At 48.5% G+C, this 22166-nt stretch overlaps 1 protein-coding gene across 1 annotated transcript in view; it reads right to left on the bottom strand.

Moving 5' to 3' along the window:
- Nucleotides 1-5491: 5491 nt before the first annotated feature.
- agxt2 (alanine--glyoxylate aminotransferase 2) overlaps nucleotides 5492-22166 on the bottom strand; it is a gene marked incomplete at its 5' end in the record, with an annotated part of 60752 nt that continues 44077 nt past the window's right edge. The window contains 3 exon segments of the mRNA XM_078207067.1: nucleotides 5492-5699; nucleotides 11492-11584; nucleotides 18876-18976. Coding sequence (XP_078063193.1) covers nucleotides 5544-5699; nucleotides 11492-11584; nucleotides 18876-18976 — 350 coding nt within the window.

Raw genomic sequence — 22166 nt, 5'->3', positions numbered from 1 at the left:
AGTGCAGAGAAGGTTCACAAGGATGTTGCCGGGACTTGAGAAGCTGAGTTACAGAGAGAGATTGAATAGGTTGGGACTTTATTCCCTGGAGCGTAGAAGATTGAGGGGAGATTTGATAGAGGTGTATAAGATTTTGATGGGTATAGATAGAGTGAATGCAAGCAGACTTTTTCCACTGAGGCTAGGGGAGAAAAAAACCAGAGGGCATGGGTTAAGGGTGAAAGGAGAAAAGTTTAAAGGGAATATTAGGGGGGGCTTCTTCACGCAGAGAGTGGTGGGAGTGTGGAATGAGCTGCCGGATAAAGTGGTAAATGCGGGGTCACTTTTAACATTTAAGAAAAACTTGGACGGGTTCATGGATGAGAGGGGTGTGGAGGGATATGGTCCAAGTGCAGGTCAGTGGGACTAGGCAAAAAATGGTTCGGCACAGACAAGAAGGGCCAAAAAGCCTGTTTCTGAGCTGTAATTTTCTATGGTTCTATGGGTGTTGGGAATCTGGAATGCGCTGCATGGGAGGGTGGTGGAGGCTGGAAACCTTACAACCTTTAAAAAATATTTGGATCAGTGCTGGAAATATCAAAACATTCAAGGATATGGGACAAGCGCTGGAGAATGGGACGAGTGCGCCTGTAGTGGTCGGCATTGTGGCACAGACTCGATGGGCTGAAGGGCCTTTTCTATGTTTGATGACTCTATGATCACACTGAGTGTACACATAGTTTTCACAACACCCAGTCTCCACAAACTATCAGAAATGCAAAGCAGTGCGGACACTGGAAATCTGAACCAGAAAATGCTGAGAAAAGCAGCAGGTCTGGCAGTGCCTGTGGAGAGAAACAGAGTTAATGTTTCCATCCGATGTCCTTGTGTCACAACTACTGAAACGTCTGATTGACTCAGGACATTCAACCTGTTTCTCTCCCCACTGATATTCACATCTCAAAATGCAGCAAGATCTGGACAATATCCAGGCTCGGGCTGACAAGTGGCAGTAACATTCACGCTGCACAAATACCAGGCAATGACCATCACCAATAAGAGACACTCTAACCACCGCCCCTTGACATTCAATGGTGTAACCATCACTGAATCCCCCACTGTCAACATCCTTGGTGTTACCATTGACCAGAAACTCAACTGGATTCACCTCATAAACACAGTGGCTACCAGAGCAGGTCAGAGGCTGGGAATCCTGCAGCGAGTAACTCACCTCCTGACTCCCCAAAGCCTGTCCACCATCTACAAGGCACAGGTCGGGAGTGTGATGGAATACTCCCCGGTTGCCTGGATGGGTGCAGCTCCAACAACACTCACAAATCTGTCCAACTCACCAAGGCTCCTTCGGCAGCACCTTCCAAACCCACAACCTCTACCATCTAGAAGGACAAGGGCAGCAGATACCTGGGAACACCCCCACCTGGAACAGCTGTGAAGTTGAAAAACTCTGTGAAAAGGTCAAATCTCACTGGAAAAATTGACATGAATATTTTCAACCTGTCCAGCTGCAGTCTGACCTTCTGATTGGACCAGGATTCACTCGGTAATGATGTGGAGAATGGAATGACAGAGTTCATTCCAGGACATGAGGCCCTGGGAGACAGGGGCGCTACCCATAAACCTCGCTTCCAAATTTGTCCCATCCCTCATTCCCCCCCCCTCCCCATCCCTCCCTTGCCTGACATTTGCAGCAGGATTCTGGGCTCCGGTAGCTGGGGTCTCACTGAGGGGAGGGCGACTGTTTGCCCATTGAGAGATATTGTGAGCCTAGTCAAAGAGAAAAAGGAAGCATTTGTCAAAGCTAGGAGGCTGGGAACACACGAAGCAAGTGTGGAATACAAGGAAAGTAGGAAGAAACTTAAGCAAGGAGTAAGGAGGGCTAAAAGGGGTCATGAAAAAGCATTGGCCAGCAGGATTAAGGAAAATCCCAAGGCTTTTTATACATATATAAAGAGCAAGAGGGTAGCCAGGGAGAGGGTTGGCCCACTCAAGGACAAGGGAGGGAATCTATGTGTGGAGCCAGAGGAAATGGGCGAGGTATTAAATGAGTTTTTTGCGTCAGTATTCACAAAAGAGAAGGACTTGGTGGATGATGAGTCTGGGAAAGGATGTGTAGATAGTTTGAGTCATGTTGAGATCAAAAAGGAGGAGGTATTGGGGTTCTTGAGAAACATTAAGGTAGACAAGTCCCCAGGGCCTGATGGGATATACCCCAGAATACTGAGAGAGGCACGGGAGGAAATTGTTGGGGCCTTGAGAGAAATCTTTGTATCCTCACTGGCTACAGGAGAGGTCCCAGAGGATTGGAGAATAGCCAATGTTGTTCCTTTGTTTAAGAAGGGTAGCAAGAATAATCCAAGTAATTACAGGCCGGTGAGCTTTACATCAGTGGTAGGGAAATTATTGGAGAGGATTCTTCGAGACAGGATTTATTCCCACTTGGAAATAAGTGGACGTATTATAGAACATAGAACATTACAGCGCAGTACAGGCCCTTCGGCCCTCGATGTTGCGCCGACCAGTGAAACTAATCTAAAGCCCCTCTAACCTGCACTATTCCAATATCATCCATATGTTTATCCAATGACCATTTAAATGCCCTTAATGTTGACGAGTCCACTACAGTTGCAGGCAGGGCATTCCACGCCCTTACTACTCTCTGAGTAAAGAACCTACCTCTGACATCTGTCCTATATCTCTCACCCCTCAATTTAAAGCTATGTCCCCTCGTGCTAGCCATCACCATCCGAGGAAAAAGGCTCTCACTGTCCACCCTATCTAATCCTCTGATCATCTTGTATGTCTCTATTAAGTCACCGCTTAACCTTCTTCTCTCTAACGAAAACAGCCTCAAGTCCCTCAGCCTTTCCTCATAAGACCTTCCCACCATACCAGGCAACATCCTGGTAAATCTCCTCTGCACCCTTTCCAATGCTTCCACATCCTTCCTATAATGCGGCGACCAGAACTGTACGCAATACTCCAAGTGCGGCCGCTCCAGAGTTTTGTACAGCTGCAACATGACCTCCTGGCTCCGAAACTCAATCCCACTACCAATAAAAGCTAACACTCCGTATGCCTTCTTAACAACCCTATCAACCTGGGTGCCAACTTTCAGGGATCTATGCACATGGACACTGAGATCTCTCTGCTCATCCACACTACCAAGTATCGAACAATTAGTGAGAGGCAACATGGTTTAGTGAAGGGGAGGTCGTGTCTCACGAACTTGATCGTGTTTTTCGAGGAAGTGACGAAGATGATTGATGAGGGTAGGGCAGTGGATGTTGTCTACATGGACTTCAGTAAGGCCTTTGACAAGGTCCCTCATGGCAGACTGGTGCAGAAGGTGAAGTTGCATGGGATCAGAGGTGAGCTGGCAAGGTGGATACAAACTGGCTCGGTCAAAGAAGACAGAGGGTAGCAGTGGAAGGGTGCGTTTCTGAATGGAGGGCTGTGACAAGTGGTGTTCCTCAGGGATCAGTGCTGGGACCTTTGCTGTTTGTAATATATATAAATGATTTAGAGGAAAATGTAACTGGATTGATTAGTAAGTTTGCGGACGACACAAAGGTTGGTGGATTTACAGATAGCGATGGGGACCATCAGAGGATACAGCAGGATATAGATCAGTTGGAGGCTTGGGCGGAGAGATGGCAGATGGAGTTTAATCCGGACAAATGTGAGGTAATGCATTTTGGAAGGTCTAATACAGATAGGAAATATACAATAAATGGCAGAACCCTTAAATGTATTGATAGGCAGAGGGATCTGGGTGTACAGGTACACAGGTCACCGAAAGTGGCAACGCAGGTGGAGAAGGTAGTCAAGAAGGCATACGGCATGCTTGCCTTCATCGGCCGGGGCATTGAGTTTAAAAATTGGCAAATCATGTTGCAGCTTTATAGATCCTTAGTTAGGCCCCACTTGGAATATAGTGTTCAATTCTGGTCGCCACACTACCAGAAGGATTTGGAGGCTTTGGAGAGGGTACAGAAAAGACTTACCAGGATGTTGCCTGGTATGGAGGGCATTAGCTATGAGGAGAGGTTGGAGAAACTCGGTTTGTTCTCACTGGAACGATGGAGGTTGAGGGGAGACCTGATAGAAGTCCACAGATCCTTGAAGGTGACGTCACAGGTGGAGAAGGTGGTGAAGAAGGCATATGGCATGCTTGCCTTTATAGGACGGGGCATAGAGTATAAAAGTTGGGGTCTGATGTTGCAGATGTATAGAACGTTGGTTCGGCCGCATTTGGAATACTGCGCCCAGTTCTGGTCGCCACACTACCAGAAGGACGTGGAGGCTTTGGAGAGAGTACAGAGGAGGTGTACCAGGATGTTGCCTGGTATGGAGGGGCTTAGTTATGAGGAGAGATTGGGGAAACTGGGGTTGTTCTCCCTGGAAAGACGGAGGATGAGAGGAGACTTAATAGAGGTGTATAAAATTATGAAAGGCATAGATAGGGTGAACGGTGGGAAGCTTTTCCCCAGGTCGGTGGTGGCGTTCACGAGGGGTCATAGGTTCAAGGTGAAGGGGGGGAGGTTTAACACAGATATCAGAAGGACATATTTTACACAGAGGGTGGTGGGGGCCTGGAATGCGCTGCCAGGCAAGGTGTGGAGGTGGACACACTGGGAACGTTTAAGACTTATCTAGATAGCCATATGAACGGAGTGGGAATGGAGGGATACAAAAGAATGGTCTAGTTTGGACCAGGGAGCGGCGCAGGCTTGGAGGGCCGAAGGGCCTGTTCCTGTGCTGTATTGTTCTTTGTTCTTTGTACAAGATTATGAGAGGCATGGACAGAGTGGATAGTCAGAAGCTTTTTCCCAGGGTGGAAGAGTTAATTACTCGGAGCACAGGTTTAAGGTGCGAGGGGCAAGGTTTAAAGGAGATGTACAAGGCAAGTTTTTTTTACACAGAGGGTGGTGGGTGCCTGGAACTCTTTGCCGGGGGAGGTATACAGTCGTGACCTTTAAGGGGTATCTCGACAAATACTTGAATAGGATGGGAATAGAAGGATATGGTCCCCGGAAGGGTAGGGGGTTTTAGTTCAGTCGGGCAGCATGGTCGGTGCAAGATAATGAACGGCTTAGATAGGATGGACGTAGGGAAGTTGTTTCCATTAACAGGGGAGACTAGGACGCGGGGGCACAGCCTTAGAATAAAAGGGAGTCACTTTAGAACAGAGATGAGGAGAAATTTCTTCAGCCAGAGAGTGGTGGGTCTGTGGAATTCATTGCCACAGAGGGCTGTGGAGGCCGAGACGTTGAGCGTCTTCAAGACAGAAATTGATAAATTCTTGATTTCTCGAGGAATTAAGGGCTATGGGGAGAGAGCGGGTAAATGGAGTTGAAATCAACCATGATTGAATGGTGGAGTGGACTCGATGGGCCGAATGGCCTTACTTCCGCTCCTATGTCTTATGGTCTTATGGTCTTATGGCTTGGAGGGCCGAAGGGCCTGTTCCTGTGCTGTGATTTTCATTGTTCTTTGTTGTTTGTCATAGGTGGCTTCAGTCTGCTTAACCCCTGACCTTTGAACTATGCTTGCCCAATGAACTCACCAGGTGTAGTAACCACGGCACCCATGGGAAATCCATTGCCAATTCCCTTTGCCATGGTGACGATGTCTGGTTTCACTCCGTGAGTCTGGAACCCCCAGCAATGACTCCCCAAGCGGCCAAATCCAGTCTGAACCTGCAAAGGACATCGCATGGGGTCATGGGTCAAACTAATATCGCCATCTCTGGAATGTGGAGCCAGCAGATTCCAAACCCCGCCCTCTGTGAGACTCTGGTAATAAATTCTGTTTCCTGTCTGCTAACTAATTCTCAATCCGTGCCAGTATATTACCCACAATCCCATGTGCTTTAATTTTACACACTAACCGCTCATGTGGGACTTTACCAAAAACTTTCTGAAAATCCACATACACCACATCCACTGCTTCCCCCTTATCCATTCTGCTCATTACACCTTCCAAAAACTCTGTGGAGTTTGCACATTCTCCTCGTGTCTGCGTGGGTTTCCTCCGGGTGCTCCGGTTTCCTCCCACAGTCCAAAGATGTGCGGGTTAGGTTGATTGGCCATGCTAAAATTGCCCCTTAGTGTCCTGGGATGGATGCGTAGGTTAGAGGGATTAGCGGGTAAAATATGTGGGGATGGGGCCTGGGTGGGATTGTGGTCGGTGCAGACTCGATGGGCCGAATGGCCTCTTTCTGTACTGTAGGGTTTCTATGATTCTATGTTTCTGTAGTTTTGTCAAATGTGATTTCCCTTTCAGAAATACATGTCAACTACGTCTAACCCGTTGATATTTTCCAATGTCCTGTTATCATATCCTTGATAGTAGACTCGAGAATTTTCCCCGCTGCCGATCGCTCACTGGTCTGTAAGTCCGTTTCCTATCTCCCTGCTTTTTTAAATAGTGGAATGATAGAGCATTTTCTCCAGGGAGGGGACGGCCGAGTGGGATTATCGCGAGACTATTAATCCAGAAACTGAATTAATGTTGTCTGGGAACCCGAGTTCGAATCCCACTACGGCAGGTGGTGGAATTTGAATTGAATAAAAAATATCTGGAATTAAGAATCTACTGATGACCATGAAACCCATTGTCGATTGTCGGAAAAACCCATCTGGGTCACTAATGTCCTTTAGGGAAGGAAATCTGCCGTCCTTACCCGGTCTGGCTGACATGTGACTCCAGAGCCACAGCAATGTGGTTGACTCTTAACTGCCCTCTGGGATGGCCAAGTGAGACACTCAGTGCAATGGGCAGTTAGGGATGGGCAGTAAAGGCTGGCCCAGCCAGCGACACCCACATCCCATAAAATAATTTTAAAAAGTCAAATTTTAATCAGTTATCTTTGATCCCAAACACCTTTAACCAAAGAATCCCTACAGTGCAGAGAGAGGCCATTTGGCCCATCGAGTCTGCACCCACTGCCTGAAGGAGCATCCCACCCTGGGACCGCCCCCCCCCCCCGCCCCGGCCTATCCTCATAACCCCTCACATTTCCCATGACTAATCCCCCAATCTGCACATCTTTGGACTGATTTGATTTGATTTATAGTCACATGTATTAACATACAGTGAAAAGTATTGTTTCTTGCATGCCATACAGATAAAGCATACCGTTCATAGAGAAGGAAAGGAGAGAGTGAAGAATGTAGTGTTACAGTCATAGCTAGGGTGTCGAGAAAGATCAACTTAATGCGAGGTAGGTCTGTTCAAAAGTCTGACAGCAGCAGGGAAGAAGCTGTTCTTGAGTCGGTCGGTACGTGACCTCAGACTTTTATATCTTTTTCTCGACGGAAGAAGGTGGAAGAGAGAATGTCCGGGGTGCGTGGGGTCCTTAATTATGCTGACTGCTTTGCCGATGCAGCGGGAAGTGTAGACAGAGTCAATGGATGGGAGGCTGGTTTGCGTGATGGACTGGGCTTCATTCACGAACCTTTGTAGTTCCTTGCGGTCTTGGGCAGAGCAGGAGCCAGACCAAGCTGTGATACAACCAGAAAGAATGCTTTCTATGGTGCATCTGTAAAAGTTGGTGAGAGTCATAGCTGACATGCCAAATTTCCTTAGTCTCCTGAGAAAGTAGAGGCGTTGGTGGGGCTTTCTTAACTACAGTGTCGGCATGGGGGGAGCCATGGGGGGACCAGGACAGGTTGTTGGTGATCTGGACACCTAACAACTTGAATCTTTGTGGGAGGAAACCAGAACACCCGGAGGAAACTCACGCAGACACCGGAGAACGGGCAGACTTGGTGTTCCTGGTGAGTGACTCTAACAATTGAAGTTGTGTAAATCTGTGTGCGGCTCTCTGACTGTAAACTCTGATTGGAAATGTCCTGAGCTGATCTCACGCTGATTGTTACTCACCAGGTAAACGATGTAATTCATTGAAATCAAATGTCTGGAAATATCTCTGTGCTTTTAATCACTTTCATTGACTGACAATAAACTCTGACTGGCTCAGTGATCAGTGAAGTTATTGTGTTCAGTAGAATCCTGTGTATGGTTAGATTGATGTGTAGCTGTTCTGTCTAGAGACAATACACATCTCTTTAACCTGTGTTGAATGCTCCCTCCCCCCACATTGTCTGTACCTTTAAGACCTGGCTGGTTGTAGAGATTTGCATTCTAATCAGTATTCTGTCATTTGATTTCTGAGTCTCTGCACTGTTTGAGAACAGAGACCACTCCATCTGATGAAGGAGCAGTGCTCCGAAAGCTTATGGTATTTGCTACCAAATAAACCTGTTGGACTTTAACCTGGTGTTGTGAGACTTCTTACTGTGGTTAGATTGGACAGCGATCGCTCTGAAATAACATTCACTGGGAATAAAATCAGACTGCATGCGGATCACTAACCAGACAGGAATATCTGACACCAGTGAACAGGTATTACAGGGTCTGTTTGTCAGTGTAGAATTACATGGATTGTGGTTCTTTTACTGAGTGGAATATCTGATCTAAGGAGCCATCTGTTTCTGGCACGATCTGTCTGTGTAGAATTATATTGTGTTTGGGAACAGAACTGAAATGAAATAAGTTGCTTCAATTTGAAATATATATTTTTAAATTGCTGAGTGAGGTCTCTGTTCTGCGGAGCTGTCTCTGTCTTTTATCTTTGGAATAGCTTGCAAACAGAAAGAGATTTTGTTTTAAGGATGTTTGGTGTCAGTGGAGGTTTTCTATTGAAAGGAAACAGGCGACAACTAATTCCTGACATTTAAAACAATTAAACAACAAATGTCCAAAATTCTCCCATACTTTCAAAAACAAAATGTGATTTGTCAACTTCTCTATGAATCTAGAAATGCGATCCAATGATTCATTCCGATTGTTCTGGTTCTGTTTACACTGCGTTGCTGCTTCAGGTGATTCGTAAATCTGATATGTAGAGGGACAGGTAGTGTTGAGGAAGCAGGGGGGCTGCAGAAGGACTTGGACAGGTTAGGAGAGTGGGCAAAGAAGTGGCAGATGGAATACAATGTGGAAAAGTGTGAGGTTGTGCACTTTGGAAGGAGGAATGGAGGCAGAGACTATTTTCCAAATGGGGAAATTCTTAGGAAATCAGAAACACAAAGGGACTTGGGAGTCCTTGTTCAAGATTCTCTTAAGGTTAACGTGCAGGTTCAGTCGGCAGTTAGGACGGCAAATGCAATGTTAGCATTCATGTCGAGAGGGCTAGAATACAAGAGCAGGGATGTACTTCTGAGGCTGTATAAGGCTCTGGTCAGACCCCATTTGGAGTATTGTGAGCAGGTTTAGGCCCCGTATCTAAGGAAGGATGTGCCGGCCTTGGAAAGGGTCCAGAGGAGGTTCCCAAGAATGATCCCTGGAATGAAGAGCTTGTCGTATGAGGAACGGTTGAGGACTCTGTGTCGATACTCATTGGAGTTTAGAAGGATGAGGGGGAAATCTAATTGAAACTTACAGAATACCGAGAGGCCTAGACAGAGTGGACGTGGAGAGGATGTTTCCACTCGTGGGAAAAACTGAACCAGAGGCACAACGTCAGGCTAAAGGGACGATTCTTTAAAACAGAGATGAGGAGGAATTTCTTCAGCCAGAGAGTGGTGCATCTGTGGAACTCTTTGCCGCAGAAGGCTGTGGAGGCCAGTTCATTGAGTGTCTACCAATAACGGGATCAGGGGTTATGGGGAGAAGGCAGGAGAATGGGGCTGAGAGACTTATCAGCCATGATTGAATGGCGGAGCAGACTCGATGGGCTGAATGGCCTAATTCTGCTGCTATATCTTATGGTGTAATGGTCCACATGGACAGTGACCCAAGCCGGGAATTGAACCTGGGTCCCTGGCGATGTGAGGCAGCAGTACTAACCACTGTGCCACCGTGCCTCACACAACAAAGATGGTAGGATGCACTATCTCACCAGAATTGCACACAGTATTCCAAGTGTGGCTTTACCAATGTCTTGTACAACTTCAACAAGACGTCCCAACTCCTGTATTCAGTGTTCTGACCGATGAAACCAAGCATGCCGAATGCCTTCTTCACCACTCTATCCACCTGTGACTCCACTTTCAAGGAGCTATGAACATGTACCCCTAGATCCCTTCGTTCTGTAACTCTCCCCAACACCCTACCATTAACTGAGTAAGTCCTGCCCTGGTTCAATCTACCAAAATGGATCACCTCGCATTTGTCTAAATTAAACTCCATCTGCCATTCGTCAGCCCACTGGCCCAATTGATCAAGATCCCATTGCAATCGGAGATAACCTTCCTCACTGTCCACTATGCCACCAATCTTGGTGTCATCTGCAAACTTACTAACCATGCCTCCTATATTCTCATCCAAATCATTAATATAAATGACAAATAACAGTGGGCCCAGCACTGATCCCTGAGGCACACCGCTGGTCACAGGCCTCCAGTTTGAAAAACAACTCTCTACAAACACCCTCTGCAAGAAGCCAATTTTGTATCCATTTAGATACCTCACCCTGGATCCTGTGAGATTTAACCTAATGCAACAACCTACCATGCGGTACCTTGTCAAAGGCCTTGCTGATGTCCATGTAGACAACATCAACTGCACTGTCCTCATCTACCTTCTTGGTTACCCCTTCAAAAAGCTCAATCAAATTTGTCTATAAAATAATGAAGGGCATAGATCAGCGAGATAGTCAATATCTTTTCCCAAAGGTAGGGGAGTCTAAAATTAGAGGGCATAGGTTTAAGGTGAGAGGGGAGAGATACAAAAGTGTCCAGAGGGGCAATTTTTTCACACAGAGGGTGGTGAGTGTCTGGAACAAGCTGCCAGAGGTAGTAGTAGAGGCGGGTACAATTTTGTCTTTTAAAAAGCATTTAGATAGTTACATAGGTACGATGGGTATAGAGGGATATGGGCCAAATGCGGGCAATTGGGATTAGGTTAGGGGTTTAAAAAATAAGGGCAGCATGGACAAGTTGGGCCGAAGGGCCTGTTTCCATGCTGTAAACCTCTCTGACTCTATCGCTAGTTCCATTACTCCACGGGTAACACAGACTCTCAGTGCGATCTCGAACCAGTAACCCACTCGGGTTAGACAGAGACCAGAACCTGTCACCTGACCCCTTCATTGACCTTACAATTCCTCAACATTCTAAGAAACAAAAAGATAGCATCCGAAAATAAATCTCCCAATTTTAACCAGAACGCCATCCTCCTGGATCCGGGGACATTGTTACTCTTCCAACAGGAAAACCTTTTCACATTCCCAAAAATCTCATGGAATTCCTTGGATAAGATGGGAAATTGGAGTTGGGAATGATCACATCGGATCACGCATGATCTCATTGAAAGGTAGAGCAGACTCGATGGGCCGAATGGCCTACTTCCATCCCACATCTTCTGGTCGAACAGAATTCCCAATTCCGGGAATTGTTTAGCTGGTATCAATATTTAATATCCTGTAACACTCCCAAATCACATCAAAAACATCCACACCAATCACAGGAAGCTGTCCCCTTACCTCATCGGAAATGTATACCCCTCCTCTCTCTCGGATCATCTCACTGACTTCCTTCAGGAATCCTTTGGGATATTGCACAGTTCCGTTAACTCCCTGAGAGACAGAGAGGATCCAATTGGTTAGTATTTCCCAGTGTCTGCAAACTCCACATCCTCATTGTTCAACAATATCACAGACTGAACAACACCCGGCAGGCTGGAGACCGAGAGACACAGGCCACAGCTTTCAGACACTCAGGCAGGGGAGGAGGTGGGGGGGGAGGGGGATGGGGGGAGGGGGTGGGGATGAGGGAGGGGAAGGGGGTGAGTGTGGGGGAGGGGGTGGGGGAAGGGCTGGGGATGAGGGAGGGGGAGGGGGTGGGGAAGGGGATGGGGTAGGTGGTGGAGAGGGGGTGGAGGAAAGGGGTGAGCGTGGGGGAGGGGGTGGGGGTAGGGGAGGAGGGAGGGGGTGAGGGATGGGGCTGGGGAGAGGGTGGGGAAGGGGGTGGGGGAGGGGGTGGGGAAGGGGGAAGAGGGAGGGAGTGGGGGGAGGTGGTGGGGAGAGGGGGTGGGGGAGGGGATGGGTGGGTTTGTGCTCAGAGTCAGCAGTGTGTCAAGTGGATGGTGTCTCATTAAGAACATCCTGACTGAGCCCAGCTCCCGAACGGCGATGTTGGAATGTCCGGATGTCGGGATGTTGGGACGTCCGGATGTCAGGATGTCCAGATGTTGTGATGTCCGGATGTCCAGATGTCCGGATGTCGGGATGTCCAGATGTCGGGATGTCCGGATGTCGGGATGTCCGGATGTTGGGATATCCGGATGTCGGGATGTCGGGATGTCCAGATGTCGGGATGTCCAGACGTCCGGATGTCAGGATGTCCGGATGTCAGGATGTCAGGATGTCAGGATGTCAGGATGTCAGGATGTCCGGATGTCAGGATGTCAGGATGTCGGGATGTCTGGATGTCGGGAGGTCCGGATGTCCAGGTGTCCGGATGTCGGGATGTTGGGACGTCCGGATGTCGGAATGTCCGGATGTCGGGGTGTTGGGATGTCAGGATGTCCAGATGTTGCGATGTCGGGGTGTCGGGATGTCGGGATGTCTGGATGTTGCGATGTTGGGATGTCAGGACGTCCGGATGTCGAGATGTCGGGACGTTGGGATGTCAGATGTCGTGATGTCCGGATGTCAGGACGTCCGGATGTCGCGACGTCCGGATGTCGCGACGTCCGGATGTCGGGACGTCGGGATGTCGGGATGTCGGGATGTCGGGATGCCGGGATGCCCGGATGCCGGGATGCCCGGATGTTGGGGTGCCCGGATGTCGGGGTGTCGGGATGTCGGGATGTCTGGATGTTGCGATGTCGGGAGGTCCGGATGTCGAGATGTCGGGACGTCGGGATGTCAGATGTCGGGATATCCGGATGTCGGGATGTCGAGATGTCAGGATGTCCGGATGTCCGGATGTTTGGATGTTGGGATGTCGGGATGTTCGGATGTCGGGGTGTCGGGATGACCGGATGTCGGGATCTCTGGCAGCCCCTCATGATGTGGAGATGCCGGCGTTGGACTGGGGTAAACACAGTAAGAAGTTTAACAACACCAGGTTAAAGTCCAACAGGTTTATTTGGTAGCAAAAGCCACACAAGCTTTCGGAGCTCCAAGCCCCTTCTTCAGGTGAGTGGGAATTCTGTTCACAAACAGAGCTTATAAAGACACAAACTCAATTTACATGAATAATGGTTGGAATGCGAATACTTACAACTAATCAAGTCTTTAAGAAACAAAACAATGTGAGTGGAGAGAGCATCAAGACAGGCTAAAAAGATGTGTATTGTCTCCAGACAAGACAGCCAGTGAAACTCTGCAGGTCCACGCAACTGTGGGAGTTACAAATAGTGTGACATGAACCCAATATCCCGGTTGAGGCCGTCCTTGTGTGTGCGGAACTTGGCTATCAGTTTCTGCTCAGCGACTCTGCGCTGTCGTGTGTCACGAAGGCCGCCTTGGAGAACGCTTACCCGAATATCAGAGGCCGAATGCCCGTGACCGCTGAAGTGCTCCCCAACAGGAAGAGAACAGTCTTGCCTGGTGATTGTCGAGCGGGACGGCCTCAACCGGGATATTGGGTTCATGTCACACTATTTGTAACTCCCACAGTTGCGTGGACCTGCAGAGTTTCACTGGCTGTCTTGTCTGGAGACAATACACATCTTTTTAGCCTGTCTTGATGCTCTCTCCACTCACATTGTTTTGTTTCTTAAAGACTTGATTAGTTATAAGTATTTGCATTCCAACCATTATTCATGTAAATTGAGTCTGTGTCTTTATAAGCTCTGTTTGTGAACAGAATTCCCACTTACCTGAAGAAGGGGCTTGGAGCTCCGAAAGCTTGTGTGGCTTTTGCTACCAAATAAACCTGTTGGACTTTAACCTGGTGTTGTTAAACTTCTTACTGTGTTAGCCCCTCATTGGCCAGTCAGTGTGAAATGGGGTCATTCCGATGTTGATGGAGAGAATGGGGATGCGGCCACTTCCGGCCAATCACCAAACTCTGAGGAGCGGGTACTGGGATAGTGATTCACACACTGACCAATCCCTGTTAATATTGAGAATATAACAGCACCAAACCACAGCACATTCACTGCAACACATTCCACTTCATAATCGCGATCCCTATGCAATCCCACGACACAATCCCAATCCCCTTCCCATTCACTCCCACTGTACACAATCCCAAACCCTTTCCCTTTCCTGTTCACTCCCATGCTACGCAATCCCAATCTCAAACCCATTCCCATGCTGTTGGGAGGAGTTTAAACTAATTTGGCAGGGGGAGGGGACACAGGCTGTTAGCAGAATAAGGGCACGGAATCATACAGCAAAACAAAGCAGTCAGAGGGAGTGCGGCTGTATTAAGTTTCAAGGGAGTGAGGCCAGGCTGAATTGCCTCTACTTTAACACCAGGAGAATTGCAGGTAAAACGGATGAGTTGAGGGCAATGATTGACACGTGGAAGTGTGATATTTTCGCCATCACAGAGACATGGTTGAAGGAAGGACACAATTGGCAACTCCATATTCTGGGATATAGAATCTTCAGGCGAGACAGAGGAGGAGGTAAAAGAGGAGGAGGCGTTGTATTATTAGGTAAGGAGTCAGTTACTGCAGGAAGGAGAGATGATATCTTGGAGGGGGCATCAAATGAAGCTTTGAGAATACAGCTTAGGAATAAGAAAGAGGCAGTCACATAGTCACGTGTTTATTACAGACCTTCAGATAGTCAGTGGGATATTCAGCAGCAAATCTGTGCTCAGTTTGTGGAGATGTAAAAACAATAACAACAGGGTTATTATATTCAGTGATTTCAACTTTCCCAACATTAACTGGGATATTCACAGTGTTAAGGGGTTGGATGGAGTAGAGTTTGTGAAATGTGTACAGGAAAACTTTTTAAATCAATATGTGGAGGGTCCACAAGGAGGGAGCTGTGCTGGACCTGGTTCTGGGGAATGAAGCCAGACAGGTGGTTGAGCTGGTGATGGGGGAGCATTTTAGTGATAGCGATCACAACACGGTACAATTTATGCTTGTTATGGACAAGGAAATAGACACATTGGAAGAAAGGTTTTGGATTGGGGGAGAGAGGATTGGAGTAAAAGAAGACAGGATTTGGTGAAGGTAGACTGGGAACAGCTACTAATGGGAAAATCTGCAGAAGAGCAGTGGGGGGCATTCAAAAAGGAAATGGGGAGGGTGCAGCCCAACATGTTCCCTCTCGGGTGATAGGGAGGAATAACAAGCCCAGAGAATCATGGATGACCAGAGATATTCAGCATACGATGAGAAGGAAAAGAAAGGCTTTTAAAAAGTACAAGGGGAGCGAATCAGTGGAGGCTTTAGTGAGGTGTGGAAAGCACAGGGTGGAGCTTCAGAAAGCGACTAGGAAAGCAAAGAGGGGATATGAGAAAGCTCTGGCTGGTAAAAGTAGGGAAAATCTAAAGATATTCTCTCAGTATACCAATGGGAAGAGGATAACCAGGGAAAGAGTGGGGCCCATTAGGGAACAAGGGGGCAATCTGTGGGTGGGGCCAGAGGACATTGGTCGAGTGTTGAATGAATATTTCACATCCGCCTTCACCCAAGAGAATGAGGAAGATGGTGTGGAATTCAGGGAGAGAGACTGTGAGGTTCTTGAGCAAATTGACATTGGGGAGGACAAGGTATTGGAGGGGTTGTATCATAGATCATAGAATCATACAGTGCAGGAGGAGGCCATTCAACCCATCCAATGGCAGCCTTGAAAGTGGATAAATCTCCAGGTCCGGATGAATTGTGTCCCAGGCTGCTGTGGGAGGGAAGGGAGGAGATTGCAGGGGCTCTGACCCAAATTTTCAATTCCTCTCTGGCCATGGGGAAGGTCATGATGTGAGCTTTCGGAGCTCTAAGCTTGTGTGGCTTTTGCTACCAAATAAACCTGTTGGACTTTAACCTGGTGTTGTTAAACTTCTTACATGGGGAAGGTTCCAGACGACTGGAGAACAGCTAATGTGGTTCCACTATTTAAGAAGTGCTATAGAAATAAACCAGGGAAATACAGACCAGTGAGTCTCACGTCAGTGGTAGGGAAACTGTTAGAGAAACTTCTGAAGGAGAGAACCTATCTCCACTTGGAGAGGCAAAGCTTGATCAGGGATAGTCAGCATGGCTTCGTCAGAGGGAGGTGATGTCTAGGTTTTGGTCACCTAGTTACAGGAAGGATGTAAATAAGATTGAAAGAGTGCAGAGAAGGTTCACAAGGATGTTGCCGGGACTTGAGAAGCTGAGTTACAGAGAGAGATTGAATAGGTTGGGACTTTATTCCCTGGAGCGTAGAAGAGTGAGGGGAGATTTGATAGAGGTGTATAAGATTTTGATGGGTATAGATAGAGTGAATGCAAGCAGGCTTTTTCCACTGAGGCTAGGGGAGAAAAAAACCAGAGGGCATGGGTTAAGGGTGAAAGGAGAAAAGTTTAAAGGGAATATTAGGGGGGGGCTTCTTCACGCAGAGAGTGGTGGGAGTGTGGAATGAGCTGCCGGATAAAGTGGTAAATGCGGGGTCACTTTTAACATTTAAGAAAAACTTGGACGGGTTCATGGATGAGAGGGGTGTGGAGGGATGTGGTCCAAGTGCAGGTCAGTGGGACTAGGCATAAAATGGTTCGGCACAGACAAGAAGGGCCAAAAGGCCTGTTCCTGAGCTGTAATTTTCTATGGTTCTATGGTTCTAATAAATTTGATTGAATTTTTTGAGGAGGTGACCAGGTGTGTAGACGAAGGTTAGTGCAGTCGATGTAGTTTATGTGGATTTCAGCAAAGCCTTTGACAAGGTCCCACATGGGAGACTTGTAAAGAAGGTAAATTCACACAGGATACAGGGTAATTTGATAAAGCGGATTCAAAATTGGTTCAGTTGTAGGAGACAGAGGGTGATGACAGAAGGCTGCTTTAGTGACTGGAAGCCAGTGTCCAGTGGTGTACCACAGGGATCTGTGCTGGGTCCCCTATTATTCGTCATTTATATAAATGACATTGATGACTATGTGGGGGGTAGGATCAGTAAGTTTGCCGATGACACAAAGATTAGCCGGGTGGTTAACAGTGAGGAGGAGTGTCTTGGGCTACAGGAAGGTACAGACGGAATGGTCAAATGGGCGGATAAGTGACAGATGGAATTTAACCCTGAAAAGAGTGAGGTGATGCAGTTTGGAAGGAGTAATTTGACAAGGAAGTATTCAATGAGTTGTATCGAACTTTGGTGAGGCCACAGCTGGAGTACTGTGTGCAGTTCTGGTCACCACATTATAGGAAGGATGTGATTGCACTGGAGGGGGTGCAGAGGAGATTCACCAGGATGCTGCCTGGGATGGAACATTTAAGTTATGAGAGAAGTTGGATAGGCTTGGGTTGTTTTCTCTGGAGCAGAGAAGACTGAGGGGCGATCTGATTGAGGTGTTCAAGATTCTGAGGGGCATGGACAGGGTGGATAGGGAGCAGCTGTTCCCCTTAGTTGAAGGGTCAGTCACGAGGGACACAAGATGAAAGTGAGGGGCAGGAGGTTTTGGGGGGATGTGAGGAAAACCCTTTTTACCCAGAGGGTGGTGACGGTCTGGAATGCGCTGCCTGGGAGGGTGGTGGAGGCGGGATGCCTCACATCCTTTAAAAAGTACCTGGATGAATACTTGGCACATCGTAACATTCAGGGCTATGGGCCAAGTGCTGTCTGATGGGATTAGAAGGGAGGTCAGGTGTTTCTAATGTGTTGGTGCTGACTCAATGGGCCGAAGGGCCTCTTCTATGCTGTACGATTCTATGATTCATTCACTCCCACTGTACACAATCCCAATGGACCCAAACCCCTTCCCATTCACTCCCACTGTACACAATCCCAATGGAGCTAAACCCCTTCCCACTCATTCCCATTCTACATCATCCCAATGGACCCAAACCCCTTCCCATTCACTCCCACTGTACACAATCCCAATGGACCCAAACCAATTCCCCTTCACTCCCACTGTACACAATCCCAAGGGACCCAAACCCCTTCCCATTCACTCCCACTGTACACAATCCCAAGGGACCCAAACCCACAGTCCAAAGATGTGTGGGTTAGGTTGATTGGCCATGCTAAATTGTCCCTTAGTGTCAGGGGGATTAGCAGGGTAAATATGTGGGGTGAAAGGTGTGATTGTTTTTGACGTAGACCCGATGGGCCGAATGGCCTTCTCCTGCACTGTCGGGATTCTATGAAACCCCTTCCTATTCACTGTTACTGTTCACAATCCCAATGGACCCAAACTCATTCCCGTTCACTCCCACTTCACAGTCCCAATGGATTCAAACCCTTTCCCATTCATTCCCAATAAACACAATCCCAATGGAGCTAAACCCCTTCCCGTTTACTCCCACTGTACACAATCCCAATGGATTCAAACCCCTTCCCATTCACTCCCACTGTACACAATCCCAATCCCAAACCCCTTCCCGTTCACTCCCACTGTACACAATCCCAATGGATTCAAACCCCTTCCCGTTCACTCCCACTGTACACAATCCCAATCCCAAACCCCTTCCCGTTCACTCCCATTCTACACAATCCCAATGGACCCAAACCCCTTCCCATTCACTCCCACTGTACACAATCCCAATGGACCCAAACAGCTTCCTGTTCACTCCCACTCTACACAATCCCAATCCCAAACCCCTTCCCGTTCACTCCCATTCTACACAATCCCAATGGACCCAAACCCCTTCCCATTCACTCCCACTCTACACAATCTCAATGGACTCAAACTCCTTCCCGTTGACTCCCCAATTCTAGCACGGATGTAACAATGGTTTGTGAGTTTATCTCTGGTTTCTACCTGTATGGGTTCAGCGATGAATCCAGCCACCTGATTGGGTACAGCAGTTTGGAGAGTGTTGCGAAGTTGTCCAATGTACTGATCCTTGGCCTGACACCGGTCTGAGGGGAAGAATGGCCTCGCTGATAGCTCAATGACTGGACTCCAGCCCCCTCCCCATAGAGAGCGTAGCCCAAGCTTACCCAAACTATCAGCCAACATTCTCCTGATGCCAGCCAGGACTCACACCCCTCAACACCCTCACCCCCCGTCCTCACCCCTACCCCCTCACCCCCACCCCCCCTCACCCTCACCCCCTCAATCCCATCCCCCACCCCCCGTCGCCACCCCCTCACCCCTACCCCCTCACCCCCACCCCCCCCTCACCCCCACCACCCCCACCCCCTCAACCCCCCCCCACACCCACCCTCACCCCCCGTCCCCACCCTCTCCCCCCTACCCCCTCACCCCCACCCCCCCTCACCCCCACTCCCCCTCACCCCCACCCCCTCAACCCCATCCCCCATCCCCACCCTCTCACCCCCTACCCTCTCACCCCCACCCCCCTCACCCCCACCCCCCACCCCCTCAACACCCTCACCCCCCGTCCCCACCCTCTCACCCCCCGTCCCCACCCTCTCACCCCCTACCCCCTCACCCCCACCTCCCCCACCCCCTCAACCCCATTCCCCCACCCCCCCGCCCCCACCCTCTGACCACCCGCCCCCTCACCCCAACTGATCCTTACAGTCCAGCAAACGCCATCAACCTGCCCTCATCCCCAGCTCCACACACACGCACACAGAAACTCACACTGGTTAAAGGAGGGACTGGACTGGCAGCTTAACATTCTGGGATATTGCTATTTAAGACGGGACAGAAGAGGAAACAAGAAGTGGGAGAGTTGCATTGCGGATTCAGGAGTAGATCTCGCACGTGCTGAGGGAGGACATTGGAGGGATCTTGTAGTGAGGCATTATGATTGGAGCTCAGGAATAGAAAGGGTGAAATCACAATGTTGGGAGTGTACTATCGACCACCCAACAGCCCGAATGAGACAGAGAAGCAGTTGTGTGGTCTGATACTGAAAAGGTATGAAATACGCAGGGTAGTTGTGGTGAGTGACTTTAGCTTCCCCGATATTGGCTGGGACTCCCTTACAGCCAGGGGATCAGATGGAGAGTAATTTTAGATGTGTCCAGGTGGGCTTTTTGATAGAGTATGTTGACAATCCAACCAGGGAGGGGACGATACTAGACTTGGTATTGGGGAATGAACCGGGCCAGGTGATCGATGTTTCAGTGGGGGAGCATTTTGGGCTGAGCGACCATAATTCCATAAGATTTCGGGTAGTCATGAATAAGGACAAGAGGGGCCCTCGGGTGAGGGTGCTTAATTGGGCAAGGGCCAATTGCATCCAAATTAGACAGCAAGTGGGGAATGTGGATTGGGAAGTGACTATTTGAGGGCAAATCCACATCTGGCATGTGGGAGGCTTTTAAAGGCTGGTTGATTGAAGTGCACCTTCACATCCTCTTTGACCACAGCCGAGGTTCCAGAGGACTGGAGAATAGCCACTGTTGTTCCCTTGTTTAAGAAAGGAAGCAGGAATAATCCAGCAAATTATAGGCCGGTGAGCCTGACATCAGTGGTGGGGAAGCTTTTGGAGAAGATACTGAGGGACAGGATAGACACACATTTGGAGGAAAATGGGCTAGTTAGTGACAGGCAGCATGGTTTTGTACGGAGAAGGTCATGTCTCACCAACTTGATTGAGATTGTTTGAAGAGGTGACAAAGATAATTGATGAGGGAAGGGCTGTGGATGTAGTTTATTTGGACTTTAGTAAGGTGTTTGACAAGGTCGACATGGCAGACTGGTACAAAAACTAACATCACATGGGATTCAGGGTGGGCTGGTTAGATGGATACAGAACTGGCTTGGTTATAGAAGACAGAGTAGCGGTGGAAGGGTGTTTTTCAGAATGGAGATCTGTAGCTAGTGGTGTTCCGCAGCGATTAATGCTGGGACCTCTGTTGTTTGTGGTATATATAAATGATCTGGAGGAAAATGTGGGAGGTCTGATTAGTAAGTTTATTTATTAGTGTTACAAGTAGGTTTACATTAACACTGCATTGAAGTTACTGTGAAAATCCCTGAGTCGCCACACTCTGGCGCCTCTTTGGGTACACTGAGGGAGAATTTAGTACGGCCAATGCAGCTAACCAGCACATCATTGGACTGTGGGCGGAAACCGGAGCAACCGGAGGAAACCCACGCAGACACGGGGAGAACGTGCAAACTCCACACAGACAGTGACCCGAGCCGTGAATTGAACCCACGTCCCTAGCACTGTGAGGCAGCAGTGCTAACCACTGTGCCACCATGTTTGTGGATGACTTAAAATTGGTGGAGTTGCTGATAGTGCCGGGGATTGTCAGAGGATACAACAGGATAGAGATAGATTGGAGACTTGGGCACAGAAATGGCAGATGGCGTTTAATCCGGACAAATGTGAGGTGATGCATTTTTGAAGTTCAAATTTAGATGTGAATTATACTGTAAATGGCAGAACCCTGAGGAACATTAACATACAGAGGAATCTAGGAGTGCAGGTCCACAGTTCCCTAAAAGTGGCAACACAGGTGGCCAAGGTGATTAAGAAGGCAGATGGCATGCTTGCCTTCATCAGCCGGGCATTGAGTACAAGAGTTGGGAAATCATGTTGCAGCTATATAAAACCTTGGTTAGACCGCATTTGGAGTATTGCGTCACCACACTACCAGAAGGATGTGTAAGCTTTGGAGAGACTGCAAAGAAGGTTCACCAGGATGTTTCCTGGTCTCGAGGGTGTCGGCTACGAGGAGAGGTTGAATAAACTAGGATTATTTTCACTGGAAAGACGAAGGCTGAGAGGAGACCTGAGGTCTACAAAATGATGAGAGGCACAGACAGGGTGGATAGTCAGGGGCTTTTCCCAGGGTGGAAGTGTCAATTACAAGGGGGCACAGGTTCAAGGTGAGTGGGGGGGGGAGTTTAAGGGAGATGTGCGGGGGAAGTTTTTCACGCAGAGAGTGGTGGGTGCCTGGAACGCGCTACCAGAGGAGGTGGTGGAAGCAGGAACATTAGCAACATTTAAGAGGCATCTGGATGGGTATGTGAACAGAGAGGGAATAGGAAGGGAATAGGGAGATACGGACCGAGTAGGGGAAAAGCTTTTTTCTATAGTTTAGTTAGGGCATCGTGATTGGCACAGGGTTGGAGGGCCGAAGGGCCTGTTCCTCTGCTGTACTTTTCCTTGTTCTTTGTTCA

The sequence above is a fragment of the Mustelus asterias genome, unplaced genomic scaffold (assembly GCF_964213995.1).
Source record: "Mustelus asterias unplaced genomic scaffold, sMusAst1.hap1.1 HAP1_SCAFFOLD_2021, whole genome shotgun sequence".
Taxonomy (NCBI): Eukaryota; Metazoa; Chordata; class Chondrichthyes; order Carcharhiniformes; family Triakidae; genus Mustelus; species Mustelus asterias.
This window is presented reverse-complemented; position numbering and strand designations above follow the sequence as displayed.